This window comes from Pongo pygmaeus, chromosome 13 (assembly GCF_028885625.2).
Source record: "Pongo pygmaeus isolate AG05252 chromosome 13, NHGRI_mPonPyg2-v2.0_pri, whole genome shotgun sequence".
NCBI lineage: Eukaryota > Metazoa > Chordata > Mammalia > Primates > Hominidae > Pongo > Pongo pygmaeus.
The window spans coordinates 71253988-71276514 of NC_072386.2; the positions used below are offsets into that span (position 1 = coordinate 71253988).

At 44.7% G+C, this 22527-nt stretch overlaps 1 protein-coding gene across 15 annotated transcripts in view; it reads right to left on the minus strand.

Annotated features, from left to right (window-relative positions):
• TLE1 (TLE family member 1, transcriptional corepressor) overlaps nucleotides 1-22527 on the minus strand; it is a 107002-nt gene that overhangs the window by 12311 nt on the left and 72164 nt on the right. For 11 of the 15 annotated variants that reach the window (XM_063649625.1, XM_063649624.1, XM_054500221.2 and 8 more), the window contains 5 exons: nucleotides 20622-20675; nucleotides 19960-20112; nucleotides 17378-17522; nucleotides 15766-15956; nucleotides 14217-14293 (listed from right to left, as the gene is read on the minus strand). In XM_063649625.1, the coding sequence (XP_063505695.1) occupies nucleotides 14217-14293; nucleotides 15766-15956; nucleotides 17378-17522; nucleotides 19960-20112; nucleotides 20622-20675 (620 nt within the window). The remainder of the gene's footprint in view (nucleotides 1-14216; nucleotides 14294-15765; nucleotides 15957-17377; nucleotides 17523-19959; nucleotides 20113-20621; nucleotides 20676-22527) is intronic. The other 4 variants (XM_063649626.1, XM_063649629.1, XM_063649628.1 and 1 more) reach the window with 1 other exon arrangement.

The following is a 22527-nucleotide window of genomic DNA, read 5'->3' on the forward strand; positions in this document are numbered from 1 at the left end:
AAGGCCAGGTTTTCATGAGGCACCCTTTCAGCAATCTCAGATTTTTCAGAGAAAGGAAATTTTATCTTCCTCCAACTGGAAGCCTGCTTATCATAGAGTTAAATGTTCCAGATTAAATAGATGCACCGAGTAACAGACGGGAGATCTGTCTGCTGATCTTTGGAAGACACCCACTTCTCTCCCAGGTGTCCTCTTCTTTAAACTGCACAGGAGGCCTGCGATCATCATACGGAGGCAATTTAAAATTGATTCACAATGCAGCGAGCTGCTGTCAGAAGCTGTGAACACTCATCCGTCCCACGGGAAACCCATATGGATGTTAATACATCAGTCAAAGGGGGCCTCGCAGGAAGCTGGTGCTGCCCACTGTGCTGGAGAGCCAAATCAAATGAACACACCAGAGCAACACAAAGGGCGGGTGGGTCTTTAGGAGGGATCAACTGGAAGGAAAAAACCAAGGGAGGAAATTATTCACCTACAATAATAACAGAGCTTTTTCAATAAAAGGCCACACTGAGGGCTCATCATGACAATGGTGAAGGGATCCCAGAAGGAAACTTAACTTTCTCTACTGGTTGAGGAACTAGGAAAAGTAAAACCAATCAGAAAGAGGAATGTATAAACAGATAGTGAGCATTCATGAATATCGCTCACACCTGAATTCAGAATGAAGCCAGATACAAAATAATGGACATGGAAATGACTGCATTTCTAGAATTTTGAACACAGGCAAAATTCATCTGCAGTATTGAAAGTCAAGGTGGTGGTTAACCTTGGTGACTGCAAGGGGCATGGGAGGGGTTTCTGGGCAATGATCCTGCTCTGTTCCTTGATCTAAGGGCTGGTTACACAGGTGGCTGCCTTTGGTGAAAAGTCACTGAGCTAGACACGTATGATTCATGCACTTTTCTGTATGTGTATGGTATTCCAATATTTAAAGTTTAGATTCATTTACTTATTCAAGAGAAAGTTGAGGGGAAGGCTCTTAACCAGTTAACACATTAGATTAGGTCCACAGCCAAATCAAGTGCCCAAACTTTGCTGTTAAATGAACCTCTCTCTGGTTCTCTGGCCACATCAACTGCAGTCTTGCCAATCAGCCAGCCTGCAGTCTAGAATGTGTCCGTTTCGTGATCCATAAGACAGGAATAATAATAAAACATAGAGGTCGCAGGGGTTGCTGTAAGGATTAAAGTGGTAACAGCTGCAAAACAGTTAACACAGCACTTGACACCTGCAGTGAGTCTTCAGGAAATGACAGTATTGTTATCGCACCACCACGACTTAAAAAAAAAGCCAAGTGAAGATACGTTGAATTGAGGGCTTTATCTCAACCAGTGGACAAGTATGTGGGTCAGGGAATGCGGAAAGGGAGGAAGACGCAGGGTGGGGATCAGGAAAGCACAAGGGCAGTGACGAGGCAACAAAAAACACAAAATTCTTAAGTCATCAAAGGTGAGAGTGGGGGAAATGGCACTCGGCAAAGACTAGAACAAACGCCCAAAGAGTAGAGATGGATGTTTGGAAAGAATCATGGCAAACTGCGGGGCAGAAAGTCAGTCCTGGATCCCTCCTTAGGGGCCATACAGCGAAGCCCACCTGCATCTCAGAAAGCCTCAGAACTGAGCCCCAGCCCCCACCTAGCTTTCTGAATCAAGCTCCTACAGATCAGGATCGCTTCTGCTTCTGAAGTCTGGTGTCAGAATTGAAAAGAATAAAGCCCACTCGACTTCACAGATGTAAAACGTGAATGAAAGAAAAACCTATTAAGAGCAAGGGGCTTTTCATTTACTGGGCACACAGTAGAGGTGAAGGAACTAAAAGCAAAGAGTCCCCACCGGGCTCCTTCGCAGCTGCGGTGAACTGGAAAACAAGACTGTGTTCCAAGGGGGCAGGTTGTTTTTTCCTAGCAGACCAGGCTCCTGTTAATAAAACTATGCTGTGTTCTGTGGTCAAAGGAAAACAGGTGTTTACAGGGTTGTTGGTTTCCTGGAAATAGGAACTGCAGTGGCAGAATCAAGTAAACAATAATGAAGAACCACAGACCCCAGAGATGACAGCTGCGGTCAAGCCCCGCTGCCTATGGACTTGGCACTCTGGATGTGAAATTGTTAGCTATATTAACAAGGATCAAAAATCCGATCGTGTCAAAAACCTTCATTTGCTCTTCAAGCCCTTTAGGGCTCATGAAGCCCTTTACAATTTAGTGCCAACAAGTCTTACTTCATGTGACCTTAAACTCCCAGCCACACAGGACAACAGGCCAGTCCCCTAAAATATCACATGCTGTCACATCTCCAAGTTGCGCACAAACTGTTCCCTCCTGCCAGAACAGCACCGCCTCCCTCCCAAGTACACACCGCTTCCTCCCTCCCTCTGCCTGCCACGAACTCCCCAGCCTTGATGATTCTTTCCCAGGGTCCTAACCTTTCCTATTAACCTCTCTAATAGTATTTCTCATATGGTGAACATTTATGTCTTTTCCATTCCAGAGTTCTTCAGGGGCAGGCAGAAGGTTTCACCAGCCGGCATTCCATCAAAGGATCAGAACACCACAAGCTGTCTACTGTTACCTAATCACTTACATATTGAGGAAAAGTTGCCCTGGTAAGGAAAATCTGCTAAAATAAGGTGGGCATTCCTCTCTAAGCCCCTGGGTTATGCCAGCCAACTTTTCCCAGGCAACGTCTAGCAATTATACCAAATGTCACTAAGAGATGGTAGCAGTTTTCCTAAGGGGGAAAGGCAGTCTCTAGAGAGCTGACTTAGACCACAAAAAAGACAATGAAAGCAATGACAATAATGAAGTGAAATCCACAGCTTTCCCCTAAGCCAGCTAAATCCAGTGGATGCTGGGCCCTTCCCAAGCAAGCTGTGGCAGAAGCAACCAGAGGTCACATGGAACAAGCTCCATCCTGCATCTGGGCCCTGGAAAGCAGGACCCACACAGTCAAGTGCAAGAAGTCAGAAGGCACAAGCAATTGCTTCAGTTTAATGACCAGTAATACGTGGGCACCAAGCCTAACTAACTTGAGCCTCATTTCCCCATTTTTACAATGTGCCCTGACAAAACTTAGCCTATGAACAGGACTGCTGAGGTGTGAAGTAATGAAGCCACATGGGAAAGTACTTCAAGAAAACTATGAAGCGCAATATAGTCAACCTTTGTTTGCCACGTCACAGGAGGGGGCTCACTATCCCTTACTGTTTAGAGATGAGGGAAGGTGGCATAGGAGAGGCTAAGTAACTCACCCATAACCACAGCTAGTAAGCTGCAGACCAACTCCAGCTCAGCCCAGCTGCAAAAGTGGAGCTGTTAATCTTTACTTTAGCTTCCACATCAGCACTACCTGTGACGTTATCCCCTCAAGAGGGATATCGTGGGACCCACCAGGACAAAGACACCTACCCCACACATCGTGAGCAACATAAGGCATGTCGACATCGTGAGTGTGACTGTGGGGGCTGGGGGAACCGGGCTCCTTATAGAATGGATGAGAATAATGTAATTTATGATTCCGGAGGATACTCTTAGCCTGAAAACTAATAAAGGTGGTGGCTGGGAGGAATAGTGACATGGGGCTCATAAGAAAATCAGTCTTATTATTCTAAGATTTTAGAAGAAAGTATAATTTACTTGCTATGGGTAAAACCTTCCTCTGTCAATTTTTTTTAAGGGTCTGCACATCTAACCCATAACATCTACAAAATTTTTCCAGTTTGGCCATTCGCGTATTCTTCCAAATAGAAAATATGCAGAACAGGGTATAATTCCCACCTTATTTGGAAGACAGCATTTCTGCGTTAACGGAGGGCTTTATTAACAACTAACTTGAAAGTAGTAAACTTCAAAGCATTAAGTTGGGAGACTCTTTGTTTCCTTATTTAGATGCATACACTCTATTTTCATTTATTTTTTTTAAAGGCAAATACAAAACTTCTTAAAATGGATGTGTAAAAGAAGTTACAAGCAAAGAAAACAAGAAACAGATGACCTAAGTTGATAAATGAGGAAGTATTCCAGCCAAAGTCAACACTTAAGATTCTGAGTTCTAGGACCTAACTTCCTCTATCAATTACACGTTTCCAAACTTCTCAGTGTGCTGGGGCAGGAACAAGGCTCCTAAACAGGACAAAGATACAAATGGAGAAATTCTTGGATGGAAAGTAAAACAAAAAGAGGCTTAATATATTGCTATTTCAAAGCTAAACTAAAAAATTCCAGCAAAGGAACTATCACTACAGACAAAAATGAGCATTATCCAAGCAAGAAATATACACACTATATTTATATCCCATAAACCAAAAGTCATTTCTGACAAGGTGAAGACGGAGAGAGAGAAGTAAAGTGAGGAATTATTATAGCTAAACACAACTGACATCAAAAGGAAGGTCCTCCCACCTACTCAGGAGGCTGAGGCAGGAGGATCCCCTGAGCTCAGGAGTTCGAGGTCACCCTGGAGATTCCCATCTCATTTTTCTTTTTAAAAAGGAAGGGCCTCACCTCAACTTAATTTCAAAAAATTAAGCTACATATTCCTATATCAGAAGGTAGAAAAACGGAAATTAAACTAATACCCATATGGCAATAATAAGGAACAAAACTGGCATGTTATTTTTAGCATTTAATAGACCAAAAAAAAAAAAAAAACTACCTAAATATCACTGTGATGGTCAATTTTATATGTTAACTTGATTAAATCAACTAAGGGACACCAGGGTGGCTGATAAAACTATTTCTAGGTGTGCCTCTGAGGCTGTTTCTAGAAGAGATTAGCATTTGAATAGGTAACCTGAGTAAAGAAGGTCCCCTCACCAATGCAGGTGGGTATCACTGAAGGCCTGGACAGGACAGAAAGTTAGAGGAGGGGCAAATGTGCTCTTCGCTTGAGCTGGAACATCTACCTGCTGCTCTCGATTATCAGTGCTACTGGTTCTCGGGCCTCAGCTTGGAGTAGAACTACTCCAGCTTTCCCGGGCCTCCAGCTTGCAGACAATAAATCATGGGATTTCTCAGTCTACACAGTCATGTGAGCCAATCCCTCCAAATAACTCCTTCTCCATATCCGTATCTATAGTTTATTGGTTCTGTTTCTCTGGAGAACCCAGAGTCATACAACCCCATCAAATAAAAAGAAGGCTGAATCAATTTTCAAGTTCACTAAATAAGCGAGCTGTGGAATCTAGACAAAAACAGAGAAACCAGAAGATCAGAAACAGAAAAAGTGGGGTGAAAGGGAGAAGCCCCTGGCCACTGAAACTTTTTCTTGGCTAAAAGCCTGGAAAGGGTCTCTAATCACTGCTGCAAGTGTTTTCCTATGAGGCAATTTTACCCCAAATATAGTTAAGATTTTTCTTTTCCCTTTAGGCTCTAAACCAAAAAGGTACTTTAAAGATTTATTTAAACACTAAACAAGTGAGTAGAAGATTTCTAAATTACATGTCTGGCATTAAAACATAGGGTGAAAGGACCTGTAACTACCTTAGACTCTTAAGCCAAACTATTATTAGCCTGAGTTATTACTGACCTCTAGGTGCTAATATATAAGGCAGGTAGAGCACAGCCCCCAGGTATTTATAGGGAGAACAGGAGTGCTACAGTGCCAGAAAAAAAAAAAAAAAAAAGACTAACTAAACTTTGGAATTTCTCTTACCAATGATCTCCACAGAGCTCAGGGGAATAAATGTCCTAAAACTAAAACTGAATTCAAGTTATGCTGAACTAAACAATACCAATTAAATCCAGCCTTGAGGGTGTGAAAACAAGCTCAGGGTTACCTCTTATAAACCAACACTACTTAATAATTCGAAAATGCGAACCAAGATCTCCTTTAGAAAAGAATGAATCACGGGGTCTTACACAATCCTGGACCTGTCTCCCACCTATTCAAGGCAATGAACATTTGTTTCCTGGGTGTCAATGCTCAAGGGACAAGACTTCGGGAACTTCCATCCTCCTGGGGAGGAAGCAGATAGAAACACGGCTTGTACACGACTATAATCCAAGCTCTCAAAGTGTGAGAAGTGTCATAAGATGTTTCACAGTGCAACTGGAGGGAGACCATAGATGGGAAGGCATCCATGAAGGCTTCATGAAGGAGGCAGCAACTCAAGTGGGCTTTGAAGGACAGAAAATACTTCAACAGGAAGAGACCAGTGAGAAGGGAAGCTGCTCCAGGGAGCAGGGGCTGCTGGAGTCATCAGGGAACAGAGGCTCATCCCACTGGGTTAGCACAGGATGTAAAGCACACAGGACATGGCACCGGAAAAGCAGGCTGGGGGGATATTACCAGCGCGGCCTTGAGGGGCACGTCGGTTTATACAGGTCGAACATCCCTTATCCAAAAGGCTTCAGGACCAGAAGTGTTTCTGATCTCGGATTTTTTTCAGACTTCAGAATATTTACATATATATAAATGAGTTATCTTGGGGATGGGACCCAGACTAAACACAAAATCCGTTTCTGTTTCATACAGATCTTATGCACTTAGCCTGAAGGTGATTTTAGTTTTCCCTTGGGGATGCCAAATAAACTGTGTGTTTTGTGTTTTGACCGCACCTTGTCACATGAGGTCAGGTGTGGAATTTTCCATGTGTGGCATCATGTCGGTACTCAAAAAGTTTCAGATTTTGAAGCATTTTGGGTTTTGAATTTTCAAGTTAAGATGCTCAATCTGTATTCAACTTTTGAAGATCTCTGTGCAACACACGGACCTGATAAGTGCTTTACAATAAAGAATACACTGACAGCAATTTGATGAGGAAGGAAGACAACACTCAGCTAGGACCTTACTGACAAAACTGGGCATGAGAAAGGTGAGAATTTTAACAAAGAATAAGACTGTTGAAAAGAAAAAACGAGTTAAATGGGGAAGAATCTAACACTAAAGTTTGGGCTCAGATGTCAGAGGGAACGGGAATGATGCTTTAACAAAGAGAAGAAGTTTGGGGAGGCTGGAATGGGTATGAGAGAGGAGGGAAGGTGACCAGGGTGGTTGGGAAACCCATCTTGTCATCTTAACACCGGAAACAGGAGTGTGGAATGGTAGCACTACAAGTCATCTTGCTCTGTTCCACTCTGATTGACAACAGTGTGAAGCCACCGGGCCTTTGCCCATGCTGGACTCTCCACCTAGAGGTTCAGCCTCTTCCCCTATTGGGTTAGTGCAGCTCTGAAAACCCTTCTGCAGGGAATCCCTGCTTGACCCTTCCCAATGGGATCAGTCCCCCATGCCGTGTCATAGGCTTTCTAGGACACTGTTCCTCTGTAATAGCTCTGTGGTAGCCTCAGGGTCTACAATTCTGCCTTGGATTTCGTGATTATTTAACTCATGTTCCCCTTGAAGGATCCTGTTCGGGATATGCCACACCAAATATGCCCTTTCAGTATACTGGTTATATTGAGCTGAAAACACTTGAGAAATGAGAGATCCAGGAAAGACTTTCTGACCTCTCTCTTTCTATACAAAAACAGGCCATGAAATTTCCCATGAGAAAGGTGCCCTCCCTGTATTAGAAACAGAAGAACAGCCTTATCACCAGAGTCTGGGAATCAACACTAAAAGGGATGTCCACAAATAAACTTACCAAAATAACCTTTGTCTCCCACAAGTTTTCCCCCAATATATCTATCTCTTAGTTACTTCCCCACAATTTACTGCCTCCAGCCCAAAACTCTTTTTCTTGTCATGTCTTCACAAATTTGTCATTTCTTTGTATAAAAGTGATACAAGGTCAGGCGTGGTGGCTCATGCCTGTAATCCCAGCACTTTGGGAGGCCAAGGCGGGTGGATCACCTGAGGTTATGAATTCAAGACCAGCCTGGCCAACATGGTGAAACCCCGTCTCTACTAAAAATACAAAAATTAGCCAGACATGGTGGTGTACGCTTGTAATCCCAGCTACTCGGGAGGCTGAGGCAGGAGAATCGCTTGAACCCAGGAGGTAGAGGTTGCAGTGAGCCGAGATTGGGCCACTACACTTCAGCCTGGATGACAGAACGAGACTTTGTCTCAAAAAAACAAAACAAAACAAAACAAAAAGGTGATACAAGCTGTCTGCTCTGGTCACTTCTTCGGGTCTTCATTTCCTTGTGAAGACTCCCATGTACACCTAAATTCTTAATAAGACTTGCCTGCATTTCTCCTGTTAATCTATCTTATGTCACTTTGATTCTCAGGCCCAGCAGCAGACTCTGAGAGGGCAAAGGAGAATTTTTCTGTCCCTGCACCCCATCCTAGGCTGTGAGCTCCCAGTGGGGTCCCCTATGCCTATGCAGGAGGTCTCAATAAAATCTGTGAAAGTGTGGATGGAAAGGAAGTGACAGGGTCTGGATCTCAGTGAGCAGGTGATGTGGGAACCCTAAACCATGGCCCACAAGAGAGGGCTGAAGCGACAGACAAATTCTAGCCAGAAGAGAAGCCTCAGGGTGGTGTGGAGGTCTCCAAACACTGAAAAGCTGCCATGAGGATGATAGATTAGCAGTGTGCTGTGTGGTCTCAGCGGGTAGGAAAGAGCCAGGATTGATGAGTCAAAGTTCCAGGGAGACAGATTCAGCTCAAGGGCTAGAAGAGTTTTCACACAGTCATGGAAAATGCATTGTTCTGGGCAGCAGTGGGTCCCCCATCCTTGGACACGCATGGTCAGAGGCACACAGTCACTGCACAAGGCTATCTTAGCAGACTTGAACCATGGATGAGCATTTATACTAAAGGGACATTAAGGTCCCTCCTGCCCCAACTGAACTCTTCTGGCTGTAACACTCAGGAGGCACTCATCCACCTGCACATGGATCCCTCAAGCTCTCTCTCTGTGCATGACACAGACTGTGCCTCCCCAGTTCCCTGGGAAACTTATTCCCTCCCGCATGCGCTTCAGCTTCACCCCACGAAGTCTTTCTGACCCTAATTTTGGTCACTTCTTTACATGTCTCCCTACCACCCACTGCTCTGCCTCAAGAGCACATATCACAAGTTAAACTAGGATATTTACTTTTCTTTTAATGACATCATCAAGCCCCCACGGGCAGAGAAGGCTGAGAGCACCCTCTTTCCTGGAGCACGCCTGGCATCGCACACAAAGCCTGACAGTTCACACTCAGTCTATGAATGGCAACTGTGCCTTCCGTCTGCCTCACCCAAGCATTCTTTCCATGGGTATTTTTCAGAGAATTATTTGTATAACTTTTAGTGCCTTGTTCACTCTACCCTGGACACATGAGTTTGCCCTCATTTCTCTTAAGTGCCTCAGACCAGCCCTACTCAACGTGTGGTCAGCAAACACTGGCTACTGTTTGCAGTGAGATGAGTGCAGTCATCAAGAGTGAGCAACAGCAACCTGAGGACTTAGGGCTGTTGACTCTTGTAACAACAAAAAACGGACTTGGATTTTGTATCTTTTACCTCCTATTCATTTGTATTGTATGTTACAAATGTATCTATCTTTGACTTACTGGGGGGTCCGGGAACTGGTCTGTCACCATAAATAGTTTGAGCAGCACTGCCTCAGGCAATATTACTTTACTAAATAGTAAGAACAAGTCCTTTCATACTAATTAATAGATAAATATGGGCAGTCATATGTAGAAAGCTGAAACTGAATCCCTTCCTTACACCTTATACAAAAATTAATTCAAGATGGATTAAAGATTTAAATATTACACCTAAAACCATAAAAACCCTAGAAGAAAACCTAGGCAATACCATTCAGGACATAGGCATGGGCAAAGACTTCATGTCTAAAACACCAAAAGCAATGGCAACAAAAGCCAAAATAGACAAATGGGATCTAATTAAACTAGAGTTTCTGCACGGCAAAAAAAAAAAAACTACCATCAGAGTGAACAGGCAACCTACAGAATGGGAGAAAAATTTTGCAATCTACCCATCTGACAAAGGGCTAATATCCAGAATCTACAAAGACCTTAAACAAATTTACAAGAAAAAAACAAACAACCCCATCAAAAAGTGGGCAAAGGATATGAACAGACACTTCTCAAAAGAAGACATTTATGCAGCCAACAGACACATGAAAAAATCCTCATCATCACTGGCCATCAGGGAAATGCAAATCAAAACCACAATGAGATACCATCTCATGCCAGTTAGAATGGTGATCATTAAAAAGTCAGGAGACAACAGATGCTGGAGAGGATGTGGAGAAACAGGAACACTTTTACACTGTTGATGGGACTGTAAACTAGTTCAACCATTGTGGAAGACAGTGTGGCAATTCCTCAAGGATCTAGAACTAGAAATACCATTTGACCCAGCCATCCCATTACTGGGTGTATACCCAAAGGATTATAAATCATGCTGCTATAAAGACACATGCACACATATGTTTATTGTAGCACTATTCAAAATAGCAAAGACTTGGAACCAACCCAAATGTCCATCAATGATAGACTGGATTAAGAAAATGTGGCACATATACACCATGGAATACTATGCAGCCATAAAAAAGGATGAGTTCATGTCCTTTGCAGGGACCTGGATGAAGCTGGAAACCATCATTCTCAGCAAACTATCACAAGCACAAGGACAGAAAACCAAACACCGCATGTTTTCACTCACAGGTGGGAGCTGAACAATGAGAGCACTTGGACACAGGTGGGGAACATCACACACTGGAGCCTGTCAGCAGGTGGGGGACTGGGGGAGGGATAGCATTAGGAGAAATACCTAATGTAAATAACAAGTTGATGGGTGCAGAAAACCAACATGGCACATGTATACCTATGTAACAAACCTGCACATTGCACACATGTACCCTAGAACTTAAAGTATAATAATAAAAAAACATATATAGAGAGAGAGGCAGTAAGATTGTATATAACCCAGATCCTGGCAACAATGGCAAAGTTCATTTTTCCTTCTGATATTAAGTCTATCTTCCTCACATAATATGGCTCAAACATGAAAGAGAATCCTAAAAAATATATTTTAGGCCGGGCATGGTGGCTCATGCCTGTAGTCCCAGCACTTTGGGAGGCCATGGCAAGAGGATCACTTGAGCCCAGGAGTTCGAAACCAGCCTAGGCAACCCAGGGAGACCCACTGTCTCTTAAAAAAAAAAAAAAAAAAAGAGAGAGAGAGATTTTAATTATTTTAGAGAGAGCAATGATTGCCAAAGGCCAATGGCGATTTTGACCAAGATGAGAAAAGTACCCTGACATAGTATCACAGCATTGGCCACTGTGTCCACTGTCCTTGTCCTTAGGCACATTGTGATTCTAGTTTGCACGGCTTTGAACACAAAGAAATGCAAGGTGCTCACAAGCCAAGGACATGAATGCTTAACTCTAATAAGCATGATATTACTTCTGTCTTACAACTGACCCTGTTAATACACACACACACATATAAGGAACAGGGTCCAATTTAACTGTGCCCACCCACCAGCCTTCCACCCTAGCATCACAGCTCACAGCTCTGCTCACCCGCCTTCCTCCTCTGCATCTTCTATTACACCCAAGGTGGGGGCTTAGCAGCTGAACACATGCCCCGTACCTCTAACTCTTGAAGCTAGCTTTTTCCCTAAGGGTCAGCTGAACTTGGCCTTATTTGCCTATTATTCCACCAAAGGTTCATTGGTTACTGGTATTACTGCTTCTCATCACAACTTTACTGGTTTGCTGTTTATCCACTCACCAATCAGTAGAACACAACAGCTATAACACCGCTGGCAACCACAGATAGGAAATGCTCACAAGTGCCCCAAGGACCTCCCAGGCTGGAAGCAGGGGGGCATTCCCAAATTCCCAAGAAAACATACCAGGTAGTAACTAGTTCATGGGTACTCAACTGGAAGAGAACCACCAGCTAAGTGAACATTAAGCAATACTACCCCTGACTCCCTTCATTGGGCACAGATGTCATCATAAATTCGTAACATCGCTACTGATTCCTAGTGTAGACAAAAACCTCATTTCATAATCAATCAAATTATTGTGAAAGAGATATTATAATATATGAAAAGTTGAGCAATGGGAATCAGCTTTCCTAAAAAGCAGGTGACAGGGTAAGAAATTCAATTTTATCTCATGCTGGTGGTTTATTTGAAACAAGGCTCTTATCAAAACCACACAAGGATGACCGGGCAGCTGAGTGGACTGCTCAAAATAATTCACCATGCTGGGCGTGGTGGCTCATGCCTGTAATCCAAGCACTTTGGGAGGCCAAGGCAAGAGGACTGTGTGAAGCCAGGTCCTCACAACTTTACTGGTTTGCCCTTTATCCACTCACCAATCAGCAGAATACAATAGCTACAACACCGCTGGCAACCACAGATAGGAAATGCTCACAAGTGCCCCAACGACCAGCCTGGGCAACATAGGGAGACCCTGTCATTACAAAAATAAATTTAAAAATTGGCCAGATATGGTGACACACGCCTGTAGTCTTAGCTACTCAGGAAGCCAAGGCAGGAGGATGGCTGGAGCCCAGGAGGTCGAGGCTGCAGTGAGCTGTGATTGTGCCACTGCATTTCAGCCTGGGCAACAGAGCAAGACCCTGTTTCTAAAAATAAAAAACTCACTAATGTGACATGCAAGTGACGTACTGATAAAAGCTGAAAGCAACCACATGAAGGCAAGGGTATGACAAAAACAAACTGAAGGCCTAAGACATGTAGCACCAGTACCTTTATTGAAAAAAAATCAGCTGGGCACTGTGGCTCATGCCTGTAATCCCAACACTTTGGGAGGCTGAGCCGGGCAGATCAGCTGAGGTCAGGAGTTCAAGACCAGCCTGACCAATATGATGAAACCCCATCTCTACTAAAAATACAAAAATTAGCCAGGCATAGTGGCATGCACCCGTAATCCCAGCTACTCGAGAGGCTGAGACAGGAGAATTGCTTGAACCCGGGAGGCAGAGGTTGCAGTGAGCCGAGATCGCACCACTGCACTCCAGCCTCAGCAACGAATGACACTCTGTCTCAAAAAAAAAAAAAAGAAAAAAGAAAAAGAAAAAAAGCAACAACATTTGCAAAGACCTGCTGCCTTAAAGAAAAAGAAAAAGAAAAAAAACAACATTTGCAAAGACCTGCCCCCTCCCCTTCCCTCCCCTTTCCTCTCCTCTCCTGTCCTTTCCTTTTTGAGACAGAGTCTCCTTCTGTCACCCAGGCTGGAGTGCAGTGGCATGATCTTCACTCACTGCAACCTCCGCCACCCAGGTTCAAGTGATTCTCCGGTCTCAGCCTCCCAAGTAGCTGGGATTACAGGCACATACCACCACGCCCAGCTAATTTTTGTATTTTTAGTAGAGACGGGGTTTCGCCACGTTGGCCAGGCTGGTCTCGAACCCCCGACCTTAGGTGATCCACCCGCCTCAGCCTCCCAAAGTGCTAGGATTATAGGCGTGAGCCACTGCGCCTGGCCTCTGCTATTTTCTGTCTTAGGAGAAGGCAGAGTTTTGCTGCTAAGCAAAACAGACCTTCACATTTCAATTCTGCTGTTTAAAAAATTTGAGAACTTTAGCAATTCTTTGAAATCACACTTCTAATTACTAACATTATGAAAATGAGGCAATTTTTAAAGTGACCCAGGAAGAACAGCCAATTGAGTTTTTTTTAATTCCAATTCTTTTGTGCACTGGACACAAAATGAACATTAACTTTTCCTGCTTCCCCACGAAGCCACTTTGCTTTTTATAATTCTAGATCTCTTGGAGCACTCATCAAAACTTTACTTGGGGGTAAACCCGGGGTGCTGGCATCCAACACAACCTACCCTTCAAATAACTCTTGTTTCCACCAAAATAAGAAAAAGGTGGCACAGAGCTGGTTAAAGAGATGACACATTTCAAAAAAGCGTCTAAGCCTGCAAGAGTTCGTGACAGCTGACTGCCCACAGCACAGCACTGTTGGGAATCTCCAGCAGCTGCCCTCTAACCAAATGGCAGAGCAGAGCAGCTTTCTGAGGGGTCCGGCAAAGAGGGCCAGCCACCTCCAGCGCTTTCCTCCCACCTCGTCCTCATCTCCGACAGTTTCTCTCCAGAAATAACTAAACTTAGGAGATCACCCCCAGGGAGAAGACAGAGGCATGACACCTACAAGCTGCCTATTTATAGAAAGTGTTAACACTCCTCAGGAAAAGACACCAGAAATCTCCTTGGAAACGCCCAAGCCTGTACTCCCTTTGGAATTCTAGTCTGCTAATACCAATGACTGAGTAACCACCTTTAAAACAAAACCAAGGTCTTTGAGGTACTTACGGTTTCCCCCCAGGGATTCCTGCCAGGTTTGGAGGAATGGTAGGTACTCTCATGTGAGGGGGAGGATCAAACCCCACCTGGAAACAAAAATAAGGCATTGCAGACTCAGTTTATTGCAGCAGGCACTTTGTGAACATCAGTACCGTTCATTAGAAACTCACAGATCCCCAAAGCAACATAAATGGGAACAGTAACATGGCCTAGTATTTTTCTTTTTAATTACTATGCAAGAGGTAATATAAGCACCCTGAACGCCACAAGACCCACTTCCTTTTTGGGAGGTAGAGAGGAGATGTGATCTATTTGTGCACTGAGAACCACTTCCCCATGGTAAATACTTCCCTCAGACTTGCAAGCAAGTTCACAGAGCAGTATGTTGTATTAGGATTTCTCAACCTCAGCACTACTGACATTTGGGGCCAAACAGTTCTTTTCTTTGTTAGGGGCCATCCTGGGAGTTGAGGGATGCTGAACAGCATTCCTGGCCCCTACTGTTCATGTGCCAAGAGGAATCCACACCTGCCCCCCTCCCACCCCCAGTTATGATAATCAAAAGTGTCTCCAGATATTATCAAATGTCCTCAAGGGACAAAATCATCCCCAGTTGCATACCATGGGTCTAATTTAACGCTTAAGGGTTCACACATGGATTCCCTACTTTGTGCAGTGTAAGGACAGCATGCAGTCTCTCAGCTGACCACCTTACTTTCAACACTTTGCCCGCCACTGCACAGCCTCTCCTACAAGTGCAATATCAGGAAAAACAAATGAATCTTAATGTCACTGCAAACTAGTAGAGGTAATGCTATGTGAAGAGGGGACAAGAGAGAAAGGTAGCGGACATTTTTCAAACAGCCAAGAGAAATGACGGTGGGACTTTATACCCTTAATGCAATCAACGATCACAGAGCCAATTGTACCCTTCAAATGCAGTTTTGTTTCTTCTTGGTCAAAAATTAGATCATTTGCACAGTGGCAAGAGGCAGGGCAAACAGACGAGAGACAGCCTGCCCCCGTGGTTCAATCTGTCCAGAATTCTACCTGTTTACAGAGACCGCTGCTTATATATAAGTCATGCTATTGGGTTTAAAGTGTAACATACGCATAGAAAGAGAAAGCGATGGCTTCTCAGACATTTTTTCCTAAGGTTTAATGAGAAAAAAAAAAGTTCAAGAAAATGAATGAAAAGGCTTCTGTGAGCCACTTGAATCATTTCATCGCCTTCAAATAAAAAAAAGTCGACTTTGGTGGGAGAAAACCAGATGTCCCCTGAACCACTGAAGGAGCTTCTAAACACTGCCTTTTTCATCCACAAAAACAGTAAAACAAAAAACGTTTGGCCCTCACTTAATGAAGCAGCATGCTGATGAAAGCTGACAAGAGGAAGGCGAGTGTGTGGCTGGGACACTGGGCGTCTTTGTCTCCGAGGTGTGTGGGGCTGGCTGCTCCTGCCCACGCAGCACAGAGAGGCCTGGCCCCAAACCTGACAGTGCTCAATGGAGCATGCAGCGTTCCTACCCCAACCACAGCCCACCCGACAGCGGCCTACCATGGGGGAGCGCCCGTAGGCCACCACGGCGGCTGCGGCAGCTGCGGCGCTCATCTGGGGCGACATGTTGTGTAAACTGGCATAGGCAGCGCCTGGGCTGGTCAGCTCGCCATTCATGCCAGCGTGGGGGACCATCCCAAAAGGAGCAGGGTATGGGCCGGGCACTGCCAGGGGTGTCCTCAAGCCAGCTGCTGAAAGGAAACACAAGCCGCACATCACTCAACTGACCCACTCCCTCAAACCTGACCAGCAAGTCTGGCCTCATCATTTGTTAGTGTCACTCATGGGGAGAGAGAAAGAGGTAAGGCTTCTATGGGAGGGGAGAAATCACCTCCAATTTATACACTGGATCCCTCCTTCCCCAGAGCGAATTCATCTCCAGGAAAGAAAAAGACTCCAGGGGAAGCACAACCCACACATTTTTTCATTCGTGTAAATGGCAGCACTGGGAAGCCAGGGGAATTAAGCGTATTCCATACCCAATTTACAGAGGGCAAACCAAGGCACAGCCACTAAGTGTTTACCTGACTTAATCTCAGAAGAAGATTTTCTCGATAAAATCCAAGATTTCTCTTTCAGTCCAAACTTTCCATTCCCTGGTACCAATTCCAAATGAAAACCCAATCCTGGATTTACGTAAACCAAAGCACGGGTTTAGGAGGAATATTCTGTTGCCCATTTTCCTTTGGGCCCAGGTTGTTGCTTTTTTCCTTTCCCACTGGGGAATGTCAGGTTGCAAATTACAAGTTTTTTAAGGGCTGGAGTCACAGAGAAACCCTCCTAATTTCTACTGAAGGAGAGACCACTGATTCCTGAAGCCTCCCCTAGCAGAAAACCAGTAAACTATAGTCTGCAAGGAGCATGGCTGGGCCGGCCAAACCGCTATTTCAGCGAGTATTAGCAAAGTCAGACGCACAATGCTAGTTAGGTAGGGAGGCTTGTGTTCAAAATAATTATCAGAAACTTTACCGAAGTCCCTAGGATTTGAATTATTTAAAACTAAAAGAAGGCTGGGCAAGGTAGCTCACGCCTGTAATCCCAGCACTTTGGGAGGCCAAGATGGGCAGATCACCTGAGGTCAGGAGTTTGAGACCAGCCTGGCCAACACGGTGAAAACCCGTCTCTACTAAAAATACAAAAATTAGCCAGGCGTGGTGGCAGGCGCCTGTAATCCCAGCTCTTTAGGAGGCTGAGGCAAGAGAATCGCTTGAACCCAGGAGGCAGAGGTTGCAGTGAGCTGAGATCCCGCCATTGCATTCCAGCCTGGGGGGACAAGAGCAAGACTTTCGTCTCAAAGCCCAGGAGGCAGAGGTTGCAGTGAGCTGAGATCGTGCCATTGCATTCCAGCCTGGGGGGACAAGAGCGAGACTTCGTCTCAAAGAAAAAAAAAAAGCAAGCTGAATGTAAACAGTTGGAGACTGAACAGAGTGCAGCTGCTGAAACCCAAGGACAAACATCTGTTTCTTATCATGGCTTTTTCAGGGATAGGAAGGAGGGTGGCCCTAAGTACATTTCATATTTGTAGGGCAATTGCGTCACAACATTAACAGACAACAAATCAAGCTGGGAATGGGAGAAACCAAACAAAGCACAACAAGAGGCGATGCTGTACCCGCTTGGTTAACGAGGGGGTCTATGGCTGGAGGCTTGCCGAGGCCTGGACGGAGGCCTGGAGTGGCGCTGGTGCCCGGCGTTGGCATGTCGCTCCGAGGGGTTGGTGTGCTGGATTTCAGAACAGGCGTGCTGGCTTTTTCATGCTGGTGTCATTAAACAAATTAAATGAGTATTATTTTTAATCCAAGCCATATTACACAATTTATCACAACAGCAGCTGGGGCACTGGGCACCTTCTAGCTACTCCCTCAGCCAATTTTCATAAATCCACACAATGTTGACAGCATTAACTTGTGAGCGAGAAATGTTGACCTTTCCTCTTCCTGCCAGAATTAAAACTCGAGCTAGAGACACAGAACATGATCACACTTCTTCCTCCGCAGATTTTATTTTAAAAGTATTTTCCATTAGCCTTGTGGACTTTGGGTCTACGCCAAGTTAGAAAGATGACCACCCAGAGAATATTTCCCAGGCACTCAGAAACACATGCCCTGGCCGCCAAGAAAGTCCAAGGAAGACCCCTTTTCTTTTCTTTTTTTTTTTTGAGATGGAGTCTCGCTCTGTCACCCAAGCTGGAGTGCAGTGGCACAATCTCAGCTCATTGCAAGCTCCGCCTCCCGGGTTCACGCCATTCTCCTGCCTCTGCCTCCTGAGTAGCTGGGACTACAGGCGCCTGCCACCACGCCCAGCTAATTTTTTGTATTTTTAGTGGAGACGGGGTTTCACCATGTTAGCCAGGATGGTCTCGATCTCCTGACCTCGTGATCTACCCGCCTTGGCCTCCCAAAGTGCTGAGATTACAGGCCTGAGCCACCGCGCCCAGCCAGAAGACCCCTTTTCAAGTCTCCTTTTTAGGTAGGCCTGGGATTGAAACAAATGGTGAGAGTGGGGCCAGTATCTCAGAGACAAAAGCCCCAGGGCTAACCTTACCAATACGCCTAAAAAGAACACCACTTTGGAGTTAAGTGTCACTGCCCACTTGCCTACATAACCAAAGTGGACCCACCAGTGCAGACCAGAGACTGAACACCAGCATGGGGCCTTTCGGAGTCCAGACAGTAACAGGGTTACAGGGCACCTTCTCTGGCCTTTCAACCTTTCATGTGCTTTACAATACAGTCCAAGAACCACTACAGTGTGGCAAAGAGCACAGGCTAAAGAGAACTCTTTCTGACCTTGGATCATGAGCCACGGCTGTGTAGCCTTGTTAAGTTATTCATTCCCCACAACCGGTAAAATAGGATAATGCCTACCGGGACCAGGTAAGGATTAACTGCAGGGTTGTTATGAAATGTTATTGTTAAAAGATGACGCAGTCCACAAAGTTTGATTGAATGAGTGACCACATGAGTGGGTTCTGATGCACCAGTTCCTGGCTTCCCCTGGAGCCTCCCTTGTGCATCACTGATCTGATGAGCTCCATAATATCGGGGCATGCTCTACGACATGCCCCGATATTAGGGATCAGTCTACCAGGTAAATGGCCAGCCTAAGAAAATGAAGACTTAAGAATCTCGGAAGTTTGAGGCCAGGTGCGGTGGCTCACACCTGTAATCCCAGCACTTTGGGAGGCCGAGGCGGGCAGATTGCCTGAGGTCAGGAGTTCAAGACCAGCATGGCCAATATGAAACCCTGTTATAAGCCAAGACTGCACCACTGCACTCCAGCCTGGGTGACAGAGTGAGACTCCATCTCAAAAAAAAAAAAAAAAAAAAAGAAGAAGAAGGCAATGAACATGGATGCGTGTACACCCTCTCTAATGTGTGGTAGTACCAGGCGTGGTGGTGAGTGCCTGTAATCCCAGCTACTGAGGAGGCTGAGGCAGGAGAATTGTTTGAACCTGGGAGGTGGAGGTGCCAGTGTGCCGAGATCACACCACTGCACTCCAGCCTGGGCAACAGAGTGAGACTCCGTCTCAGAAAAAAAAAAAAAAGAATCTCAGAAGTTTGAACTATTTGTCAACTGGGAAGTTTCAGAGAGCTGTGTGGCAAGAACATATCCCCCAAGTAAGAAGGCAATGAGGCTGGGCTTGTAATCCCAACACTTTGGGAGGTTGAGGCGGGTGGATCAAAGAGGTCAGGAGTTCCAGACCAGCCTGACAAACATGGTGAAACCCCATCTCTACTAAAAATACAAAAAAAAAAAAAAAAATTAGCTGGGCATGGTGGTGCGTGCCTGTAATCCCAGCTACTCAGGAGGCTGAGGCAGGAGAATCGCTTGAACCCAGGAGGCAGAGGCTGCAGTGAGCTGAGATTGCACCACTGCACTCCAGCCTGGGTGACAGAGTGAGACTCCATCTCAAAAAAAATAAATAAATAAAATTAAAAAAGAAGAAGAAGAAGAAGGCAACGAACATGGATGCGTGTACACCTTCTAATCATGGCCGAACAGAGACGACCGAGAGGAGAAAAAGTAAACCCTGAATGGTGACAAAGAACAGAAGGATGAGTTTCACTATTAAACTCTTAAAAATACAACCCTCAAGCAGCAAAACCCCCACATTTCCAATACTTCAGGGTCCTCCAGTCCACAATGAAAAACACACTGCCAAACAGGCAAGTGTCCGTTTTCTTTACCTACCAAGCTCATTTCTTTGGATTTCAAAGAAGTGGAACTTGCCGAGGAGGCAGTGGAAGCTGGACTGCTAGAAGCATCCTTCTTTAGCAGGCGATTTTTGTCGATTCCATTTTCCCGGGGCGAGTGGGCAGGGCTTGCTCGCGGAGAAGAAGGGTCCTCAACAAGCATAATCAAAAGTTTTCGTGATTTAGCTTGTAACAGACAGACTTTTCTCCTTCCACACTCATTCTCTAAATTTAAGGACAGAGCTGAAAGTCCTTCGGGTTGGGGTTGTACAAGGTGACCAACACCATGTTATAAACGAGCAATATGGTGTCTACAAACATACCTGCAAACATGCCATAGAAAACAACACCACAGTCATATCCCTCTTTGTGCCTCAGGCTTAAGAACTTTGCCTAGAGGGCACTGGAAGGAAAGGGGAGCCAAACATCCAACTTAGGCATTCAAAATGTCTAGAGAAATATCTTTTTTTAAAGGAAATAAAACTTTATGTCAGTTAGACCATTATTGCTCCATACATGAGCAACCATTGACTTCTTAATGTAAAAAGTTGCAAGAGGTCCCCCCACCGAGGGGCTCTACTTCCTTCATTCACTGTTAGTTTTTTTCATAACATTATTCAAATCATTCTGAAGATAAACTTTGATGAAAAGAATGGTTACCTCATTAGACACATCCACAACTAAGTTGTCATCGCTTTTGTCACCATCACTGTCCTGGAAAAAAGAAACATTAACGCCATTTACTAAAAGCTAAGAATAGGTTTGAGGCACAGTTAGATTTCTTCCTATAGTTCTTGGTAGCAGACAGACTAAAAAAACTACCTGGGACAGGCCTGCAGGCTCTCTATCAGTTTGCCAGCCCTAGTAATTATCATCATCTTCCCCCTCTTCTCATCTGACCTGGGGCTAGGCAAAGCTTCAGGCAGGAATTCTGTAGCAGTAGCAAACCAACTATCCAATCACAACTTGTTTACAGGTGACGGCAAGTTGCAAATACTTGGCAGATTGTAAGAGCTCAGTAAATGGTTGCAACAGCTGAATTTCTCTTGAGGGCTGAAATCTCTAATTTGAGATCTGCACACCCTCGTATCAGAGTTTTTCCATATGATTTCAAGGGAAACCATTTTCCCATGGGATTACTAGTTAATGCAAAAAAAAAAAAAAAAGAATCACGCAAAGCTAGCTGGTGGATCGAATAAGCAAACAAAATCCAATCTTTTTCTCTTAAGTAACAAAAAAGTAAATTAAAAATAAACCTTTTTAGCAATCAGCTTGAAGTATTTTTGGAAAGATAATAGATGGCAATATTTGAAGGGCACTGGCATTCTGCAATAGGGCTCTCATTGTCCCTTCATAAAGCTATGATATTTACTAATCAGAGGAAACTCCAAGGTAGCACTGGGTTTGGAAAAGATTCGGAAAAGCTGTTCAGCCAGGCATGGTGGCTCACGCCTGTAATCCCAGCACTTTGGGAGGCCGAGGCGGGCAGATGGATCGCTTGAGGCCAGGAGTTCAAGACCAGCCTGGCCAACATGGTGAAACCCTGTCTCTACTAAAAATACAAAAATTAGCCAGGCGTGGTGGTGCATGCCTGCAGTTATAGCTATTCAGGTGGCTGAGGCACAAGGATCATTTGAACCCAGGAGGTGCAGGTTGCAGTGAGTTGAGATCGTGCCACTGCACTCTGGCCTAGCCGACAGAGCAAGACTCTGTCGCAAAAAAATAAATAAAGACTGTTCAATTTAATGATGCGGGCTGGGTGTGGTGGCCCAAGCCTATAATCCCAGCACTTTGGGAGGCCGAGGCAGGTGGATCACGAGGTCAGGAGCTCGAGACCAGCCTGGACAACATGGTGAAACCCTGTCTCCACTAAAAATACAAAAATTAGCTGGGTTTAGTGGTGTGCATCTGTTAATCCCAGCTACTCGGGAGGCTGAGGCAGGAGAATCGCTTGAACCTGGGAGGCGGAGGTTGCAGTGACCCGAGATTGTGCCCTTGCACTCCAGCTTGAGTGACAAGAGCAAGACTCTGTCTCAAAACAACAACAACAACAACAAAAACAATTCAATGATGCCATCATCCCTACATCAAGTTTGAGGCAGGCTGAAAAAGTCTACCTTCTTAGCCAAAACGTCTCATGTCCTTTAGGGCAGAGTAATACATTATACAATGTAGGCATATGGAAAAAGCAGGACATCTCAATGGGTTCGAATTCTTGGAAAGGAAGAGGTCTTGAATTTATGATCTAAACAATTCTTTTACTGATGTTGTTGTCAGTGAAGAATATAGAAATAATACCTGAAAAATATTAGTACAAACAAGTGCAAATATTATCCACATTGGCCTTCTGAAGTAGGCCCACAAATCTAGTCTAGAAAGTTTACCCTCAACTCTAAATTCAGGTCTTCAATGATTTGTTTCCTAATCATACCCAGAGCACTACACATGGGAGACCCAATTTATTTTCTTCAATAGTGTGTTACAAGATATATTTTAGCCATGGTTACAGGACCATGCAATTCACTAGTAACAACTTCAAATTACAACGAATGAGGAAGCCTGGGTA